The sequence below is a fragment of the Carcharhinus amblyrhynchos genome, chromosome 31 (genome assembly GCF_965287045.1).
Source record: "Carcharhinus amblyrhynchos chromosome 31, sCarAmb.v2.hapA, whole genome shotgun sequence".
NCBI lineage: Eukaryota > Metazoa > Chordata > Chondrichthyes > Carcharhiniformes > Carcharhinidae > Carcharhinus > Carcharhinus amblyrhynchos.
The window spans coordinates 12,742,387-12,764,226 of record NC_137354.1 but is presented as its reverse complement, the minus strand read 5'-3'; the positions used below and the strand labels follow the sequence as shown (position 1 = coordinate 12,764,226).

Below are 21,840 nucleotides of genomic sequence, written 5' to 3'. Positions count from 1 at the left end.
GCATTGTTAATTGATTTTTTTGCACTGCGTTATTACAATGATTGATTGCTATGTTGATGGAAATGTTAAATGCAGCCCATGTAAAGTATCAGGGCAGTAAAGAGGGAGAGGCTTGCGGAGAACAGATAACCTTGATGTTAAGAGCTACATCCTTTGGATATGTCTTTCCTTGACATATTGATGGCTCTGGAATGGGAAAAGCTGATTGTATGCAGAATACAATCATTAAACCCACTTCAGTGCACTGTTGATTAATTTGTTTTTTCCTGAAGGTTCTAGTTAAACAGAAGGCCTCAGTAACCTCAAGAGCAGCAATATTTCAGTGGAAATTGTCTTAACTGATTTTCTCTTCTTCCTTTCACTCCTCCTCACCTCCTTTCCCCTGCAAAAAAAATCTGTTTCTATCATCAGTACAGCAGAATAATCATTCGCCACCAGTAGCAAGTCTGAAGACAGCACATGCCCACATCAAAGCAGAGCATGTCAATGTCATTCAAGGATGTGGAGATACACTCCCATTTTTAAACAAAGTATGACATATGAGGAACAAAGTGTTGATTGTTCCACTGCCAAATTGTACATAATGGAAACATTAGCTTCAAGATAACTTTTAATCTGTCAGACTAATGGGTTCTTAATGTGTATAGGGGTTTAAATGTATGCCAGCCATGTCTGTATAAGGTAATATACTTGCGGCCCGAGAGGATCTCGATGACTGTACGCTCGACACAATATGGTTTATTATTGTGTGTCAGTTCATCATTCTGTTCCCACGGACTTTGAGCTGCTTCTCAATTTTCCCGAAACAGATTATATGAAGAAGAGGCCTGAGATTTGCAGTTATAGATGCACTGCTGCCTCTCGAGTATATTCTGATAAAGCTGTGCCTCGCCAGGATGAATAAGTTACACAGAGAGCTTGAGATACAAACTTTTTTCAGAGCGTGCATACGTGCCTATGTTTCACAGCCTACCGTTGTACTGACTGTGTGCCTGTTCCTTTATACCGTGTCAGACATGTGGAAAAGAAAACTTGAATGTCAACTTTTCCAGATCGCGGCCGATTAAATCTCCTCAGTGAACATTAAGGGATGGAAATAGAAACTGACAGTCTTTACATTTGTAATAGGCATCATCTGTACCTAATTTTGGTTTGTTAAGTTGTAAGTTATCAAAGTTAACAAAAATAAATAGAATAAAAGCATAAAGGTTTCATATTAAAAAAATGCATTTATAGCACATTTCTCTTAGTGTCATTTTCAATTTATCCACTTGTGACATGTAACTAAACAAGTTGGCGCTGGCAGTGAATATATCTTTGGTCTCTATCAATTATTAGTTATGACATTTGCTAAAGCAACAGTTTATAGAGACAGTATCCCTTTTGTTGGAGTCAACAGCGTTTTTTTAAAAAAAACTCTAACCTACAAAAGCCTGTTCATATTATTTCAGATTTTTGAAATTGGCGTTTTGAAGCATGAGATTTGTTACAAAATTCAAAAGTTAATGGAATAAACCTGCAGACCAACGTGTTACTGAGATCTTCCCACTTGTGAAAAAGGCTGTCATAACTCACTCACAACTGAGATCATGGGTCAATCTATACATGTAACACAATCTTGGATCTCAGTCTGTTTTGAGTTTAATCTTAGCAAGGGAGTTCCTGTTGATCAAGGCACCCCTGGGATAAGAAGGAGAAAATGAACAAGGATTCCCTCTTCTTGCTGGTATCAAAGCTCCCAGCTGAAAGTGCCTGTGGGTTGATGTCAACTAGTGACGTCAACCACCGTTGAATGCTCTGTTGCCATTTACCATCAAGACACGTGATAATAATAATCTCTATGGATTGAGTTATAAAGACAGCTGGATAGACTGGGACTTTTTTCTCTGGAGTGTAGGAGGCTGAGGGATGATCTTATAGAGGTCTATAAAATAATGATGGGTGTAGATCAGGTGGATAGTCAACATCTTTTCCCAAAGATAGGGGAGGCTAAAACTAGAGGGTTTAAGGTGAGAGGGGAGAGATACAAAAGTTTCCAGAGGGGCAATTTTTTTCACACAGTGTGTGGTGAGTGGAACAAGCTGCCAGAGGTACTAGTAAAGGCAGGTACAATTTTATCTTTTAAAAAGCTCTTATATAGTTACATGGGTACGATGGGTATAGAGGAATATGGGCCAAATGCAGGCAATTGGGATTAGCTTAGGGGTTTAAAAAAATAAAGGTGGCATGGACAAGTTGGGCTGAAGGGCCTGTTTCCATGCTGTAAACCTCCATGATTCTATGACTAGGGCAAGGTGTCAAAGGATGATTGATGCCCATTGATAACCAAAAAAAGAGATTCTGGGTGTTCAAGAGAGAAGGAGTCCACATTGGCAGAAAAGAAAGGGTAAATTGATTCCAAAATGAACAGCCTGTCAATATATTCAGTGTAAAATAATTACATATTACTGGCAGATTCAAGTTGAATTACAGCTCAAATATCCATTATCTGAAATCCTTGGGAATGATTGCGTTTCGGATTTCAGATCATTTTGCTTTTTGGATACTGCATTTAGGACTAGGCCTACTTAATTTACAATAGCCCAAGCCTAGATTACCTATAGTCTAAAATAAATAAGATAGCTAGAAAAGTCAGATGTTATCACTGAATAATAAATACAGGGTACCCTTATTAAGTTTCCACCGTCATTTGTGATTCTGCTTGGAGGAGGAAGTTTCAAGGTATTGATGTGTAGACAGACAACTAGACTTCCTGCACTGAAGAGCAGGTATCAGTGAGGTGTGTGTCAGCTTGGGTCATGTTAGCTCAGGTCAGGGACTCCCCATACTTAAGGGTGGGTGCAATTGACAAGGTTTTGTTGTCTCACATCAGGGACTTGTTGCATTGAAGATTGGCTGTGGTTGGTGAGATTCCTTTTGGCTCGAATCGTGTCGACTCAAGTCAAGAACATGCCACACTAAAAATTGAGTGTGATCTGTGAGGTTCCTGTGGGTTCGGGTTGTGTCAGCTTGGGTCAGGGACCTCTTCAGCTAAAGGTTGGGTGCAATGGATGAGCACCAGAGACTGGTGAGGTTCAAAAAAGTGCAGTTTTTGGATTTGTGGCTAAAGAGTACACAACCTGCATTTCTTAACACATTTACAATATCATAGAATTCCTACAGTGCAGAAAGAGGCCATTCGGTCCTTTGAATCTGCACCAACCACAATCCCACCCAGGCCCTATTCCCACAATCCCACCCAGGCCCTATTCCCACAATCCCACCCAGGCCCTATTCCCACAATCCCACCCAGGCCCTATTCCCACAATCCCACCCAGGCCCTATTCCCACAATCCCACCCAGGCCCTATTCCCACAATCCCACCCAGGCCCTATTCCCACAATCCCACCCAGGCCCTATTCCCACAATCCCACCCAGGCCCTATTCCCACAATCCCACCCAGGCCCTATCCCCACAATCCCACCCAGGCCCTATCCCCACAATCCCACCCAGGCCCTATCCCCACAATCCCACCCAGGCCCTATCCCCACAATCCCACCCAGGCCCTATTCCCACAATCCCACCCAGGCCCTATTCCCACAATCCCACCCAGGCCCTATTCCCACAATCCCACCCAGGCCCTATTCCCACAACCCTATGTATTTACCCTACTTGTGTCCCTGACAATAAGGGGCAATTTAGCATGGCCAGTCCACTAAACCAGCACATTTTTGGATATCTAATTTTAGGTTTTAATATATTTTAGATTTTTGTTTAATTTTGTTTTGCAAACTCCTAATAAAATGTCACCCCTATTTTTTGTATGCTTTGACTGCACATTGTTTGTCTGTGGCTTTGGATGGATTGCTGTTGTTTACTTAGTTTCCCTCATACATTGACCTACTAACTTTTCCTTGGAAACAGATTGAGTATTGATGAGCTAGGTTTGTATTGAGTGAGGCTTCAAGAAGAGAACACAGACTATCCAGTATTTTTCCCAGGCTTAGGTTGAGTCTATACATTTAATGTTCCAACTTAGATATATTGGGGCAGCATGGAGGCACAGCACTGCTGTCTCACAGTGCCAGGGACCCGGGTTCAATTCCTGGCTTGGGTCGCTCTCTGTCTGGTGTTTGCACATTCCCCTCATACCTGTATGGGTTTCCTCCTGGTGCTCTGGTTTCCTCCCACAGTCTAAAGATGTGCAGGTTAGGTGGATTGGCCATGCTAAATTGCCCCTTAGTGTCAGGGGAATAGCTAGGGTAAATGCATAGGGATGGGGATAAAGCCTGGGTAGACTGTGGTCGGTGCAAACTCGATGGGCCAAATGGCCTCCTTCTGCACTGTAAGGATTCTATGATATCCGATAGGCTTTTAGCCACAAACTTGTTGTGCCACAGTGAGGATATGCATCTTCTTACAACTAACACAGTTATGCCAATCTGTGCTCTCTTCACCAGTGGCAATGTATGGATAGTGAGTAGATTTGTAGGTGAGTGGTTGTCCAGGATTTTCCTAGGGTCTCTGGGAAACAAAGGTTAATTTTCAGGCCACTGCCTGCTGGGAAGTGTGGAGAAAAGTGTAAGGAATTGAAGGAAATGTGAATATTTTTCATTTTCTTTGAACACTTAATAGTTCTAAAGATATTGCAGTGGGGATAAAAAGGTTGTTTGATGAACCGGCATAATCAGTTAAGAGTCTGTTTGCTTTCTAATTGCTGAAGGAAAGTAGGGCATGTGAAGATTAATGTGTTGGGAGACCAAAGGCAGGAACATGTGTGTGGGCAGAGAGGTTGGAGATGGGAGGTCATGTGATGAAGCTTTCAGGAATCCACTAAACCAGATCTGGCAACCCTAGTGAGAGCATTTGTGATGATAATTTTGGCCTACCATCCACAATAGTCGGATTAGAGGGAATGACCAGCACACGTGTTATCACATATTACAGCACATTGTCCATGTGCATAACTAACAATTTAACCAAGTATTCTTTTCCCCTCAAGATTACTTCAGTACTGAATTGGATTCTGAAAGTTGAACATGGGGAAACTTGGGAGTAAATTACATCTTTGGTCTAATGATCCTTTAAATTCTCATGAATTATAATCAATCATGCTTGTAAAAGAACTCCCATCACAGGCTCTCAAACTACAATGCAACTATGATTCATTACAGTGATTAAGAAGTCTGCCAATACCTTACTTTTTCATCCAAAATGCATTTTTGCATCACTAATTTGGAAAGGATTTTGTACAAAATGCAACCATATGTAAAATATCAAAATGTGTAAACCTGCCAGAGAGAGAGAGAGAGAGAGAGGGAGAGAGTCATGGTGAGGAAAATGCAAGTAAATGGATGGGCATGTTACCATAACTTGAATTGGAAATGACAGGGTTCAGTTGTTGCAACACAATAATCCAGAAAATGACTCTACATTTTGAAGATGCAACTCTGAAATGTGAAACAACTCCAGTAAACATTTGGAAAACCATTCTTGGATGAAAATTCCTTGAAAGGAATGATGCAGGCACCAGAAATTTTGTTTTTAATACATAGAAGGTAGCTCTTACATATAGTTATATTTGCTAACACAGTCAAATCTTACCAATTTTTACCAGTACATTGTTTTCTCTAGCCAGTTTACAGGATGTGGAGATGCCAGCGTTGGACTGGGGTTGGCACAGTAAGAAGTCTTATAACACCAGGTTAAAGTCCAACAGGTTTATTTGGTATCACAAACTTTCTGAGCACTGCTCCTTCATCAGGCGACTCACCTGATGAAGGAGCAGCACTCCAAAAGCTCGTGACACCAAATAAACCTGTTGGACTTTAACCTGGTGTGATGAGACTTCTTACAGTTTACAGAGGCCATTCCCTGATACAGTTTTGTCGACGTATGGCTATGGCATGAGTACTTTAGACCAGAAATTTTGAGCGACAGAATAGTTTTCAAAGTTATTGTTTTTAAGAAATTTAATGAAATCTAGAGAATATGAGGGACTCACCGTGGAAAAGCACCACCTGATTTGTTAATGAGCATTAGATTCAGAAGGTCTCATACTACATTCTGATTTCTGCAACAGCAATGGTAGGACATTTGAAGAGGGATAAAATCAGCAGAGGTTCCCACTCCAGGTCGCTGTCTTGAAATTGTGCAACTGTAAGCTCAGGCTTCGTGTATGTCTTGTCCACATTCAATTAACTTGTTGGCTTGATTGAAGAGGGCCTTTTGGAAAGTGCAAGAGCTCTGGTGATGTGTGATTCTGTAATCCAGTATGGTAGACTATCCTAAGGAAGGAAGGGACAAGATCTGGGGGAAGAGGAAAAGGAATAGTTATATTACAGTTTAAGTAACAGAGAGAGCTCTTTGTTGATGGCAACTTGCAAATGATTCCAAGAAGAGAACAAAAGCAAGAAATGCTGATATCTTCCTGGGTGTCTTGTAATATGATGTGGAGATGCTGGTGTTGGACTGGAGTAAACACAGTAAGAAGTCTCACAACACCGGGTTAAAGTCCAACAGGTTTATTTGGTAGCACAAGCTTTCAGAGTGTCGCTCCTTCTTCAGGTGAGTCACTTTGATGGATTGTTTTAAAACCCTAAAGATAATAATGAAACAGAATTAGCAAATGATAGAATATTGGAATGCATTAACCATTTGAATGTTTGAGTGTTCCAGCCTGTAGTGCTTCTGTCCTGTGTATTTTTCAAGTCATAGGCTGGAATTTTACCAGTTTGCCTGCCATTGGAATCGGAGCAGGCGAGGGACGGAGTATGGAAAGGTCCATTGACCTTGGGTGGGATTTTACCGGCAAGTGAGGCTTTAACATCCTGCCCATATAGTCTTTTATTGTGCTGAAGGAGACCTTTTGACCAATCAAGTCCATGGTGGCTGTCCTTGGAGTAATGCAGACAGTACCCCTCCTCCCCCACCCCTTTCTGATTGACCTTGTACCCTTACAGGTTAATTTCCTCTTGAAATCATTGATTGTTTTTGCTTCCACCATTCTCATGGGCAGCAAGTTCCAGGTCATTACCACATACTGTGCAAAAAAAGTTCTTTCTCATGGCAACCCCCTGCATCTCTTGCCCTTTTGAACAATTTCTTGGTACTTTGTATAGTTAAAGTTTAACTGTTCAATTGCAGCACTTCCTTTCATAAAGCAAATTGTTACTTTGTTTGTATGATATCTCAGCTTCCTATTTTAAATGAGTATCTTTTTATTGCCCCTTTGAAATCTAGTTTTAGCAGGTACACATGAAAGCCATAAAATATGATTTGCTATCGACTCACAGCTGCATCGCCTGGTGTGGCTTCTTTGCAAAGCTGAGCCCTTTTTAAAAAAAAATTAAACAGTTTCAGACCCCGGGAGTTCAGAAATTTCAGCTGACTTTTACTGTCACTAGCTCGAGCACCTTTATCCCCAGGCGAACAGCAGCAGCTGGAATTTATTTCCCGCTGCCAGACAGTCCAACTGTTTTATGATACATCCAGAAATTCACTTTCTTTAATATTCGAACCTTTTATTCAAGGTGACAGCTGCTCACACGTTGCTGTACAGAGCACCTCAAGTAGCGAGAGTTTTCAGAAAAAATGAGTGTCCCGCCGTTACAAGCTCACAATGTAGAATGACTGAGGTTATCCCTAGGCCTCTGAGCCCCAACCTCCTTGACAGAACAACCGCTGGTAACATAAAACTTGACTACAGTTTGTAATGATGTCTGGGGAAAACTAGGCGGAGGAGCAGCAGAGAGTACTGCAAGTGATAGGAGATGATGTCAGATTCAGTTAGAAGTGCAGACAGTGTTCGAATATGGTTGGCACTAATATGGTACCAGTATCTTTCTCCTCATATCTGTTTTCTGTCACTGCTCACAATTCTGGGCCTGTCTCCACAACTGACAATGTCTTTTCAGATCACGTTATTGCCAGCACAGAGTGCACTCAGCACATCATCACTCAGCTCCTTTGTTTGAAGCCTGGTCTTTTGTCATTAATGCACTTGATATCTATTTAAAACTGCCGGAGAATATGGGATCTGTTTTCCTGTCTCGAGATCATTGACAATATTAATACCACATGTCCTTGCTTCATATTCTAAGCGCTGACACCTAGCTGCAGTCTCCTGCATTCATCAAGTGGCTCTTTCACCAGGATGTCTGTTAACAGTCCTGTTTCTAATCCGTCAGTAACACCAGCAGATTGCAATCACCAACTGTTAACATAGCCTACAAAAACATGTTCTTAACAAGTCACTTCATTTATTTTATTTTGGTGATGGGGTGAGAGGGTTGGCGGGCTGGAGAGGAGCATGATAAATCTAGCGTGTAAAGGGCAGAAGCCTAAATTGTTTCTGGAAAGAACTGATCCGGATAGCCTGAAGGCATTGAGTGTTAAACATTGGCCAGATATCCCTACAGCTGAGAGTTTGTAACCCAGTCAAATCATGCAGCCTCTGTCAGCATCTATGCTTCAAGCTTATCAATGGAATCAATAGCCTGCCCGGCTGACCTTGGGTCAAAGTACAAATGCCAAGAACTCACTCTTTTGTTTACTGTCCTTCTCCAAGTTTGGCCAGTGACTTTGTTGAGTGCTATGCCTGTTGTCAGTACAGTTGGGCACCTTGATAAAATTTTCTGCCAATAATTTTACGTGCTGTGGAAGGCCTGCAGATTGTTAAAGAAATTGCAATGTTACTTTATATATGTAATATAAAGAATTGATCAATATTTACGAGTTGGGGGGCTGGACAAAGGTAGTTTAATGAACCAATTAAAAGGCATTAAATTGCACAAAATGATTCAGTAATTTAGTGCGTAACGTTTGGGTACAGTGTCAAGTGGGAAATAAAATTTTTTTTTGCACAGTTGACACTTCATCCTTACACTTGGTGCTCTTTCCTCCTGAGACCAACATGATAGTGCCATACGTCTCATGAATCATTATTTTCCCCGCATGTTCGCCTTTCAAGGATGCCATTTCCCTTCCTGACACTGTTTAATCATAACTTCCCTCCATGAGCCTGTCAATCCCTTCTGGAGTTCGTCATGAATGATGTTCTTCTCCTGAGAGCAGTTCTCCCAGTATCAAAGGGCAAATAAATGATAGACTGATCCCATCCGCTGCTTAAAAATTAAGGAGATCAATAATGAAAAAAGTCCAGAAACTTAAATTACATGAAACATGTCAATATATCATGATAAAGATAAAGTTTGCATTTAAATAAAGGAATCCTTCAGATCGCTGAGAAATAACTGCCTCCCTCGTTTGAACTCTAAGACATTGTGTAGTCATGTTAAGGACCATTTGATGAGAGTTGTTTGTTCTTCTGCCTTCCTTGGTGAATTATTCCACCCCTTTGTAGCCCAAGAGCAAAAAGAATGAAGGCACCATGTATTCAAATGTGAAAAGAGGACATACAACAGCACTTGGTTTGTAGATAAAATAACCAACGAGTGATGTCTGATGAATGCCTGGTGTGCTATAACAGCTGACTCAGTGCAGTTCTGTACTTGTCCCTTAGCCAACAGGCTCCATTGCATAGAGTCTGTACTGCACAATGAACTAATTGTACAAAATAAAAGCAAATTACTACAAATGCTGGAATCTGAAACCGAAAGAGATAATGCTGGAAAATCTCAGCAGGTCTGGAAGCATCTGTAAGGAGAGCGTAGAAACATAGAAGATAGGAGTAGGAGGAGGCCATTTGGACCCGCTCCGCCATTCATCACGATCATGGCTGATTGCCCAACTCAGTAGCCTAATCCTGCTTTCTCCCCATAACCTTTGATCCCATTCATCCCAAGTGTTATATCCAGCAACATATCAAAGCTTCAGCTTTGGACTCAAAGTGCCAGCTGTTTTCTCTTTTTACAGATGCTGCCAGATCTGCTGGGATTTTCCAGCATTTTTTCTTTTGGAACTACTACTACTAGTTCAATTAAATTATGCTTTTCAGGGTTGAAGAAATATGATGGTTTTATCTTGTGATGGAAATGGTTGTATGCTGATCAACATAACTGCTGTGCATTAATGTCCTGACCGAGTAAATTAATGTATGAAATTTTAGAAAGTAAGTCAAAATAATTTATGAAAATTCTGATTTATTTGGTCTCATGAGGTGCTGACTTGGCGTCACAACTCCTGGATAGTAAAAGGAAAGATGAATCAAGGTTCTTTCTGTAGGTTCCTGGAATGTACATGTACGGATGCTTGGTGAGATCTGGATAGGTCTTGGTTGTGTTACCTCCACAGCCAAATAGCCCAGGAACATTCACTGCAGAGACTCAGTTGTGAATAAAGGTAACTTGGTGCCAAAAAAGACCATTCACTGAAACTGCACCTCAACAAGGAATCAACGCACTCGCATGAGGAACAGAGAAAACCATGTTTTAAAACTGAACGCTTTGATTTAACACATATGAATTTACTTTGTGCTCACTGCCGGAATAAGGAGTATAAAAAAAGGTGCTAAAATTTGATTTTTTCTAAATTAAATGTTGTCTCCCCGACCCCTGCTGTACTCCCATTCCTACCCCCCTCTCCCCTACATTCCACCCCTTCCACACTGGGATAAAATTCAAAATTACCTCTAACCTGTCCAAAATCAGTCAATTAGTTGGAAATTTCAAGGGGATTTTTCACTCCCTCCCCATCAGTTTATTTCTGTGCCAGCATTCTAGCTTCTCTGCTCACATTTTGTTGCATTTCTGGCGTTTGTCCCTCGTGGACTTGCATCCGGGAAGGTTGATTGAGGCTACTCAACTGCTTTACACTTTGTACGTTAAATAGGCATCAGAAAATTGCCTTTTATCTCTTCTGTGTGGACTAAATTCAAACTCTGAGCTGAAAGGAAATGTTCTAACCCACTGTATCACCCAATTGCCTGATGGTCAGATTTTATCTGCAGGCTCTGTTCCTTGCGATAACCTTATCTAAAGGCGTTGTCTTTCCACGGTCCACTGTGACAGGCCAGCTAATTGAAGTGCTTAGTGTGTCAGAGGGAACAACTTTATTCCCAGTTTAACCATAAAGTGATATAGCCTGCTTTGGGATGGAGTTTTTCACCTTCCGAGCAGGAAGATACTTAACCTGCCCCAGTGATTATCTTCATTTGAGGCACAGAATAGTGCTGAGTTTTGGTTTGCATGGAGATAGGTACAGCCGAATGGGCATCCTGGTAAAGAACAATGTATAAGTTTGTTTTCTTTAAATGGAACTAGAAGACAATATTAATTGTCGTTTTTTTTGTGTGTGTTGTAGGTGTTTTTGCAAAATGTCGCTATGTCTATCATGGAAGGCACTCAGAGGGGAACAGATTCATTCGTGATGACCAGCTTTAAGAACAGTTCTGTCAGGCTACTTGCTTTCATCTTTCCATATATTATATTATATTCAAAGCTGAAGATTTATCCAAATACAAAGAAACACAGAGAATACAATGTCAGCCTGCTAGTGTCTTCTGCTGACTTTGCCATGCCTGTCAAGATCAACCTTTCAGCCTAGTCTGAGCAGGCACATAGAGATTGACATGATTGCCTTTAAGCAGGTCCCTTCTATCGCCATGACAGACAGCTGCACCGAGGCTGTATGCCTGACAGGATGAACCTCATGATGGATTGCCTGGTGCAACTGCTGCTCATGGGAGGGCAGAGGTCACACCTGAGGTTGAACTGAGCATGCTTATTGCATCACACCAAGTTCCAGAAAGTCACATTAAGCCCTTACTGCACTCATTACAATGACTTGTTGTTGAGTAATGGGAAAATTCTGTTCCATTTTATAGATGGCCATGGACAAGATGAAATGAATAGTCATATTAAACCGTAAATCCCATTGACTGACCAACATTATTTCAGGGACTTTATCTTGATTTATCTTTTGCCTTATGGGTCTTATTTTGAGGTTGGGAAGATTAAATATCAGCTCCATTAGATGAGATTCTCTTTTTAACTTTGATCAGTGACGGTTCACTAGCAAAATTGACAACTCTAGCAGGCTGAATAGATTGTGCTGGTATCTCTCTGTGGCTTTGACTTTTGATGTATTGAAAACCCAGTCTACCTTTACTGCAACTTTTTTTCTTAAGCAGCAGATCATTTTTGAACCATGTAAATTTTTTTTAATGTCATAGTTGCTGTCTCTTACCAAATTTGAGTGGAATTTGCAATTTATCAGTGCTGTAAAAAGATAGAGAAAAAATCGTTTGTAGCTTATCCTCTTCTGTGTTTAAAACCTATTCAGTTGAGGGTCAGTCTTTTTTGTAAAAGACTTTTCAGCCTTTTTTTTAGTGCCAGTAGTGCAGCAGCTGGATAATCTGACAGCATTAAACTCAATTTTTCTGCATAATAGTGTGGTATTTAGCTTGCTGAAAATGGTGCAGCACTGTTTAGCCAGGTACTTTCTACATCTCCACTGCACACTGTTTGAGTTTTCTACAAAGGACATGTTGCTGTTTTATATTTAACAGTGGCCAATCATTTTGTTATATTCATTTTTCTACATGGTATAGCATTGTGGTTTTGTCATATTTGGATAAAGTGACTAAATGTTTGGATACATGTTTTCTACACGTAACTTTTCTATGCTGTCTTGTTTAATACAGATGATGTTCTAAGAAGCGCAAATTTACAATTTATCCAGTGGATCCATTGAAAAATTGGGCAGTGTTGAGTAAGATTTACTGTAAAGCAGATAGCCTGTCTAAACAATATGAAATTATTGCAAGTATTATTTACCTAAGCTAAGGATATTATGTTACATCATTTAGGCTTAAAAACTAACAAAGTTGAATTCTTCACTTTGTTAATCTGTGCCTGGTACACACACTGCAATAATTTATGTCCCATATTTTGAAAAACAATATAGTTATTAGCAGTTTGTTATCTAAAAACTCTGATGACTGTTTCACTTATTAATAAAGTAAAAGCATTCACTAAATTGTTTGATTCTTATTTGTCTGCCCAACTTGGAATCTTCAATGTAGCCTCAGCTTAACGGCAACTATGGGATTGTAAGCACATGGATAATGCTTGAAATAGGCTGTAACTATTTCCGGAACAAATTTTTGGATTACCGCTCTAAAAAAGATCTCAATCTGTTTTAAAGATTCAAAAATGAAGAAATAATTCACCGATGACAGCTGCTTTCTTCCACGGAACTTTTGATAATAACTGTAAGAAGTTCACTTTTAAGTCTGAACTAAAATCAGTGCAAATTGAACCAAATGTGCAAATGTTCAGCGTTAACTTCATTTAGGTTAAGTCAACCTTTTAACTATTCCCTTCCCAAGTACTTTTTTATTTATGCATTCTCCCATCGCAATGAGGTTCCCAGCTTGGGAAGAGTAACAATGAACTTGCCCACAGGCAGGGAAAAGATGTGAGATGCTCTCCCAAACTGATGGCATGGCGGCACAGTGATAGCACTGCTGCTTCACAGCAACAGGGAACCGGGTTTGATTCCTGGCTTGGGTCACTGTCTGTGTGGAGTTTGCATGTTCTCCCTGTGTCTGCGTGGGTTTCCTCCAGGTGCTCTGGTTTCCTCCCACAGTCCAAAAGACGTGCTGGGGTTAGGTGCATTGCCCATGCCAAATTCTCCCTCAGTGTACCCGAACAGGCGCCAGAGTGTGGCGACTAGGGGATTTTCACAGTAACTTCATTGCAGTGTTAATGTAAGCCTGCTTGTGATTAATAAATAAAACTTTAACTTTACATTTCTTAGGACACAACAGAGTGCTAATGATACAGGCTCACATATCATCTGGATCATCAGCTATTTTCCCACAGAAATGGATGGGGAAAGTAATGATGGTTGTATGTGGGAGAGCTGCTTAACACAGGGTGTGACCAACAGCTGAGAGGGGTAGCACAGCTGCAATCCAAAGTTGAAATTTAATGACACCTTTTGGGAGGGTAAGGTGGGTGGGGGTGGGGGCAGGAATTGAAACTTTTTTGCATGATTGAGCTAAGTTGGGCTGAGTGGCCTTTTCCCAACTGTGAATCACCTCAGAACTATCACAAACTTAGCAACAATATGCATTTACAGAGAGGCATAGGTTCATAGTTTGATTAGCTGCACATTGTGCAAATCCTAAAGTGAGGGTTAGAAATGGGAATATCAAATGTTTCAAATGACCTTTTGGTTAAAAATATTTTTGTGGAACAACAGTCTGGCTACATTACAAACTTGAGCCTGGGAACCTTTTATTTTGCAATGTGGTTCAGAGACCGACTAGGTCTCACCCACCTTTCCCTACGGAATGTGGGATTGCACCTTTACTATATTTGAGGTTAGCTGATGATGAAAATAATGCAGAAATCATTTAAATTATTTTTCCTAGTCCCCCGATGCTTTTTCTGTGCAGGCCCAAAAATCAACAGTGCCTGCATTGGTCTAGAAGATTGGACCCAAGGGGTGGGATTTTATGGCCTTTCTTATCCAAAAGTTGGGAAATCCCCCTCCCCTGAGTTCAATGGACCTTTCCATGGTCTACCCCTCACCCGCTCCGATTCTCATGGCGGGCGGGACAGTAAAATTCCAACAAAAGTGTCATCTAAACATCAGCCTTTGTCAGATATATTGGTTATTTATTTACACACAATTAATGTCGTAAAGAATCTGCTTCAGAAAATAACTTCTTAAAAAAAAATTTTTTGAGAAAACTCCAAGCAATAATGAACAAGAATGTTCCCATTTATTGTGTAACATGCCAAGTGTAATTTTAGCTTGAGGCAGTGCATCTAAATAACAACATTGCCATTGAGTTTAATGTGTCTGGTGAACTTACATCAGACACAGGAAAGTTACAATTAGGCTTTTCTTTCACTTGGATTTGAGTTTCTTAAACTATGCAGTGCAGACACTCGCACTCACTTCCACCAGTGACTGAATATAGGGTGGAATTCAAATAGGGAAGGGTTTTTTACCCTTGGCCCGCGCTTAGTTAGTTGAATTCAGCTGACAGCAGTAACATGGCCGCACCCTTGCCCTCTGCGTCCTCGGATTAAGAAGTGGTGACGTTAGCCAAGCTGCTACTCGTGATCATTATCCAATGACCTCTATGGGAAGTGCGCTGTCATGGACATCAGGTGAAACAGGATTGGGCTCAGATGGGACGTTCCACAACCGCCCCAGTCTGCCCATTTGAATATCTGCCAACCCTTAACTTGCACACAAAGAATCACCAGTTGGGCCAGAATATACAGAGCACTGGCAGAGCATGTACAGCTGTGGCCCATCTGTATCAGACTTTAAACAGAACATACATAAGGGACAAAAAAAAATCAGAGGAATAATGAAAGGAGGAAAAATAAACAAAACTAGGAACTAGCAAATTTTAAAGAGCCTCCCAAATAAAGTACAAAATGATATGTGCCCCGTGCAACTATAAATTGATAGCAAACCACTGTGAATAAATATTAGGCCATTTTGTTATAATAAGCTCACAATTGTCCATGAAGATGTTAATTTGGATGAATATTTCCACTGCTCTTGAGTTCAAAATGACCTTCTCCAATTTTTGCTTCATAATTTTTATATGGCAAGTATTCCACTGAAATGGAAAAGGACAGGAGAATTAAGGAATTCATGTGTATTTGAGTTGTGCTCATCAATCTTTGGAAGCGGCACATCACAAAGGTCAAAGATAGCCTGCCGCTAAATTCTCTGTAGCGCTGCTTCCTATGAGAAAATGTGCACATTTTGCTTTGACATGTTAAAAAAAAAACTTGGTCATTACTGCATAGATTTCCAAATGACCATGTTTATTTGTCTGTGTTTTGATATGTTTAGAGGATACTTGGAATGACAGTTGGAAGAGGGAGCTACAACAAGTTTCCCCCCACTACAAAATGTCATCTTTCCCCTGGCTGGGATACAGAAGCATCCTAATGAAAAGAGCAGACATTTAAAAGTTTCTGACAGATGTCAGGGACGCTGCCATTGAGCCGGTGCTCCTGATGTAGCTCGAGATGACAGCATCAGAGGGAACGGAGCTGGCTGCGGGACATTCCGAGTTTGGTACGTGTCGCATTTGATCCTTGTTCACTGGAAGTAAGAAGTGGGGGGGTTTGGGGGGGGGTGGGGGGCAGTGGTGGGGAGGGAGCACGGGCGGAAGGTACTTTTCTATTTTTTTCTTCTTCATCAGGCTCAAAGCTGCGGGCTTCAGGGTTGAGTGACAGATATGAACCAGTAGAAAATCCGCTGAAAGCAAGGAGCGTATCATGGACTGACATTCAGATTGATAGCACAAGGTGTTTGGGTATTTGGATCGAGTGAGATGTTCTAACTAATCATCGTGTGTGCCGAGTTAGCTGCATTCTGTACCTGTAGATATCAGCAAAGACTGGCTCAGGATGAACTCACTCGAAGGGAAGAAAAAGCGCCTATTTCTGGAAAGGTTTCAGATGAGCAGTATTTGTCATTGAGGGGGAGATGAGTGTAATTAGCTTGTCAGTCTAGTTTGGGCTGAGTTGGCTTGCAGTGGTAAGAAAGATGGACTGACTGCCAGAGGAGCTGACAGCCAGTCGATAATGCAGCAATTAATGTCATAAATAATTCTGGAACCAATTATATCAAAATGGACTCCATGCTTTGAAAATGAACAGTATTCCCTTATCATTTCTTCTAACAGCAGGAACAGCTTTCATTTTTCTCCGTAATTACCTCTTATTCTACACTACAATACAATGGTTCTGTTCTTGCTACATTTGGATCTTTTCCCTCACAAATACATTTTTAAAAACAAAATGATAAAACATAGTACAGCACAATCCCGTGTAATGAAACCAGTTAACTCCCTGCTACATCCAACTGGGAAACAATTAAGGGAAATAAAAACTTTAGTGAAATCCTATTTGGCACAAGCTTAGATAGGTTGAAAAAAAATTACTTAGCAGTGACATTTGGAAATGAAGACATTTATGAAAGAAATAGAATTGTCTTGATATTTTAGAGGTTGCTGTAGCATTACTAACATGCCTGCCGACACCACAGCTATTGATTTTTATTTTCTCATTGTAGGATTCTGAAAGCAAGATAAGACAATTCCCCATGTACCAGAGCACAATAAGCACGAGGTGACTGAAATCCCTTTTCCCTTAAAGGCTACCTATGATTATTCTGGCCCTTTAGTATTGACAGCTTACAATGCTGAAGGTCATTGGAGGAGACTTGGAATATCTGTGTCACATGATTTTTGTTCGTGTTGTCACACGGAATTAATCTTCCAGACTGCGTGTTGCACTGTGTCAGTAATATGGAAGAAAATATTGGTTAAATACATCTAGTATATTTATAAGCTGCTGAAGGTCAAACCTGATATAATATACTGTTCAAGTAGTTGGGGCTCAAGGTCACCGAGGTTTCCTGTTCATAATGTATGAATATTGAAAGCCTCGCAGACTCCAATCAGCCGACCTGAACCTTGGAACAAAAATTTTACTAAGTAAATCAGTACATGTTCTGGCACTTCTATTAACCTTTAATACACTGCTGACAGTAAATGAGTAATGATAAATAATATGACGTGGTTACAAATCACTTTTAGTACCATAGGCAAAAGAACTGTACTGGCATGCCACCATCTGTTAGTACTTAAGCTTTGTTTTGTTTTACTGGTAAAATTAAACTATATTTTGAGCAAGAAATGCCTAATAACAAATTAAAAGAAAGCTTAATAAATTAGCTTCAACCTCTGGAGGGCTACAGTTATGAGTTTGTTTTAGATTGTTTGGAGCTAAGCTCTATGAAAAAGGGAGCACAGTCCACTGTGGACATTTAATTCAGTCTTTGTTATTGAAATTCAGAATTATTTTTTTCAGCATGTAACACTATAGAAAATATGCTTTAAAAAAGGAGTGAAATGAATTGGAAGAATTTTATTTCTGCAGCACAAACTCTCAATCGCAAAGTGCTTTAGAACGACACAAGTGCTTTTAAAGTGTGGCCATTGTTGTAACCTAGGAAATACCATTATAAAGTAGCCAACGTGTGCACAGCAAGCTCCCACGTATGGCAATGTGAAAATTAAAGACAACACGAGATACAATAAGTGACACAGTATGGTGTAGCCAAAATTCCTCTCTTATCATATTAACCTGGCTTATTACTTATTCAGCTGGTTAAAAAGTGTGTCTTTTTCCCCTCTCTACATAAGAACCATGGTTGTTGCAACTTCCAATGATTTTTCAAGGATTAATAGACAAATGGACTGTGGTAGCCTCTGCTCTGTTAGATTATGGGTGGGATTTTCCAGCTATGCTTGCCCTGAGGTCAGAAAATCCCACCCGAGGTCAACAGACCTTTCCATGGTCTGTATCCCGCCCATTACAATTCCTGTGGTGGGCAGGATGGGAAAATTCCAGCCCCCACGAATGAGTTCAAATTCCACAATGGCTAGTTGTGAAATTGAATTAATAAACCTGTTAACTTGTGACACAGAACCAGAGAAAACAATGACCAATAAAGCTGTCAGATTGTCATAAAAACCCAACTGGTTCATGAATAACCTTCAGGGAAGGGAACCTGCCACCCACTCTGGTCTAGCGTATATGTGACACTAGTCTTTCAGTGTGAAGTTGATTTTTAACACCCTCAGGATAAGTGGGGAGCTGTAATAAATAATGCTGTGCCGTTTGTTCATGGAAACAAAGGCCTTTGTTATATCTGTACGACATATACCCACAGTGACTATTTCCCAGAAGCACTCAGACAAAAACAGATGGCCTACAAACTGAAGAGATAACAAGGAGGAATTGACAAAAAAAAGCTTGATCAACTGGACATTGTCACAACTGGGCTTATGGTTTCTCCCAATCACCCAAGAGTTACCATACATTGATATTATGATTGCACCTAAAAGGAAGAACAAAATACTTGCATTTATAGAGTGCCTTTCTCAACTGCAGGATGCTCCAATGCACTTGCAAATAATGAACAATTTTTGAAGCATAGTTACTGTTGTAATGTAGGAAACAAGGCAGCCAGTTTGCCTATGGCAAGCCCCAGCTAACAGCAATGACATAATGACCAGCTGACCTTTCTTTCCTTTAGCAACGTTTGTTGAAGGATAAATATTAGGCAGGATATTGGGAAGAACTCCTGTACTCATCATTGAGATAAAGCCTTGCAGTCTTTTTATCCAAGTGAGAGGTCAGACTTGGCATTGGTTTAGTGTCTCACCTGAAAGGCAGCCCTCTGAAAGTACTGCACAGGAGTGCCAGTCTTGTTTTGTGCTCCAAGTCCTGGACAGGGAGTTGAACCCACAAACTTTTGCCCCAGGCTAGAGTGTGAACCACCTGAGCCACAGCTGACACTGTGATATTATTATCTTAGTCTATGGCTCCCACTAATACATCATTGAGTTGCTGGAAGAAATAAACCACTTTATTCTCATACAGCCAAACATAGTCATCGGGACTTTTAGGCTTGTTTATTATGGGCTGGTATGACTGAGGAAATATAATGCCTTTCATGCAAAATATTTGATAAATGTTTTCATTTGAGAGGATGAAAAAATGTTTACCAAGCATTTTTTTAGTAACTCAAAAAGCTTTATATTCTCCATGTTAACGTCATGCAGTTAAATTTATTTCAATTTTATTTTAAAAAAACGCTACAGACATCACCTCCTCTGTTATGCTTGACAGTGTCTGCCATGTTGTATCTATTGGCAACCATTTTGACTGTTGTAAACTGGTACTCCAATCTCTCACCTCCTTATCCTCCCGGGGGTGATGAGCCCTCTTAAATCTATCACTTTATTTGGACACTTGAAATCGTGGACAGCTCGATTTTTATTCCGTGCAAGCTGCCTTGGACATCTGTTATTTTCATCAAGGCAAAACATTTTGTGCGGATTACATCATCGGCAAAAAAATGAAATAAAGAATGGCAATATGACAGATAAAATATTTCTGCTTTATAGATATTTATTTCACTGCTTTCCTTAGATATAAACAGACCTACAAAATTTAATTGCAGTCATGGGGTACTCGGTCTCTCATCTGGTGTGTTGAAATCTTGAGAACTTGTGCCAGAATGAACAGTTTTTGGTGAACCTAATGAACACTGATCGACAGGATATCAGGCAGGATTCTACACCAGTGGGATTTTACAGTCCTGCCAAAGCCAGTGGACTTTTGAATGACTCACCATATTTTAGAGCACTGTCCCCATCGCCTCAGGACCATAAAATGCCCTCTGTAGCCTTCAAATTCATAGAATCATAGCATCCTACAGTACAGAAAGAGGCTATTTGGCCCATTGAGTCTGCACTGACTGCAAACTCACCCAGACCCCTACCTGCATTTACCCTAGCTAATCCCCCTGACACTAAGTGGCAAATTAGTATGGCCAATCCACCGAACCCACACATCTTTGGAATGTGGGAGGAAACTGGAGCACCTGGAGTAATCCCACACAGACACGTGGAGAAGGTGCAAATTCCACAGAGACCAGTGACCCAAGCCTAGGAATCGAACCCGGGTGTCCCTGGTGCTGTGAGGGACACTGCTGCCGTGCCACCCATAGTTATTCCAGTTGTTTTGTAGTTTCACAGTTTAGTTTTCAGTTATCTCATTTTTCCCTTTCTTCTGTAAAAGATAGTGATTCCTGAGGGCATAAAGTATCATGAACCAGTATTTACAGCACAAATACAGGCCAGCTAGTCCATCTGATCCATGCTGATATTTGCATTTGTCTTTCACACATACCTCCTTTCTTCAACTAATCATATTGACATCATTCCAACTATTATTTTCTCTCATGTGGTTCCCCTTAAGCAAGTCACCTCAATTATACCCTGTGGTAACAAGTTCCACATTCAAACCCCTCTCTGAGTGAATAAGTTTCTCTCAAATTCCCTATTGGATCTATTAGCGACTATCAAGAACAGCTTCTTCCCTGCTGCTGCAGACTTTTAAACGGACCTATCTCGCATTAAATTGATCTTTCTCTACACCCTACCTATGACTGTAATACTGCATCCTGCACACTCTCCTTTTCTTCTCTATGAACAGTATGCTTTGTCTGTATATTGCACAGAAACAATACTTTTCACTGCATACTAATACATCTGACAATAAATCAAATGAAATCAAAATCAAATCAATAGGTATATGAAGGTATCTTTTCTTTAGGCTCTTTACTATCTTGATCAGCGGCAAGGCATCATTTTGGAGCTTAACAGTGAGTGTTGACATGCTGATCAACTGTAATGTTCATGGCAGTCTAACTTTCTCCCTAGATGAGCTGAAGAATTCCAGCAATGGTCGCTCGATTGAAATTGGGACCCTGAAGCATTTTCCCTCTTCCCTATCCCAAGCTTTTGAAGCACTTCTGCTATCTGTATGTGCTCAATCAGCCAGGTAAAAGCAGACTAGGATTTGGCACTGAGACATTATTGGCCTGAATGGTGCCATTTCACACAGCGGTGAACTTATTGAGAAGATGATCAGGGAAACCATTTTCACCACTGTAAGTAATGCTGGACATATTTTAATTTGCATCAAGATTGCTCCCTTAATGGGTTTCTGTGGAAAGTAACTCTTAAAATGTTCCTGCATGCTCATGTTATATGAAGAGGTTTTTTTTGCACTACTTGGGAGTATATCTGTTCAATAAAGGCCGCTTGCTTTGAAGAATATATAAATGAGATTAGATTTCTGCCTTATTTCCTGTCAACTGCACTGTGTGGAAATTCTTCCCCACACAATCCTATAAGGCATCAAAGACAGGAATAAGTTGGAAACAGAATCCATTGTGTGCCTGGAGATGTTTGCCTTCAATACACACACATATTACAGTGTGTGGAAAATACACAAGGCAAATAGGAGGGGGATGTGGGGGTGGACATGGAGT

At 40.5% G+C, this 21,840-nt stretch overlaps 1 protein-coding gene across 6 annotated transcripts in view; it reads left to right on the top strand.

Moving 5' to 3' along the window:
• The window catches only part of lrmda (leucine rich melanocyte differentiation associated), a 1,032,656-nt gene that overhangs the window by 930,969 nt on the left and 79,847 nt on the right, over positions 1-21,840 (top strand). For 2 of the 6 annotated variants that reach the window (XR_013889723.1, XR_013889720.1), the window contains exons 2-5: positions 11,242-13,153; positions 15,772-15,999; positions 17,002-17,057; positions 21,227-21,456. Coding sequence is in view for 1 of the 6 variants with exons in the window: in XM_080215717.1 (XP_080071843.1) it covers positions 11,242-11,321 (80 nt within the window). In the remaining 5 variants the exon portion in view is untranslated. Of the gene's footprint in view, positions 1-11,241; positions 13,154-15,771; positions 16,000-17,001; positions 20,443-21,226; positions 21,457-21,840 lie in introns of those variants that run through there. The other 4 variants (XR_013889724.1, XR_013889722.1, XR_013889721.1 and 1 more) reach the window with 4 other exon arrangements.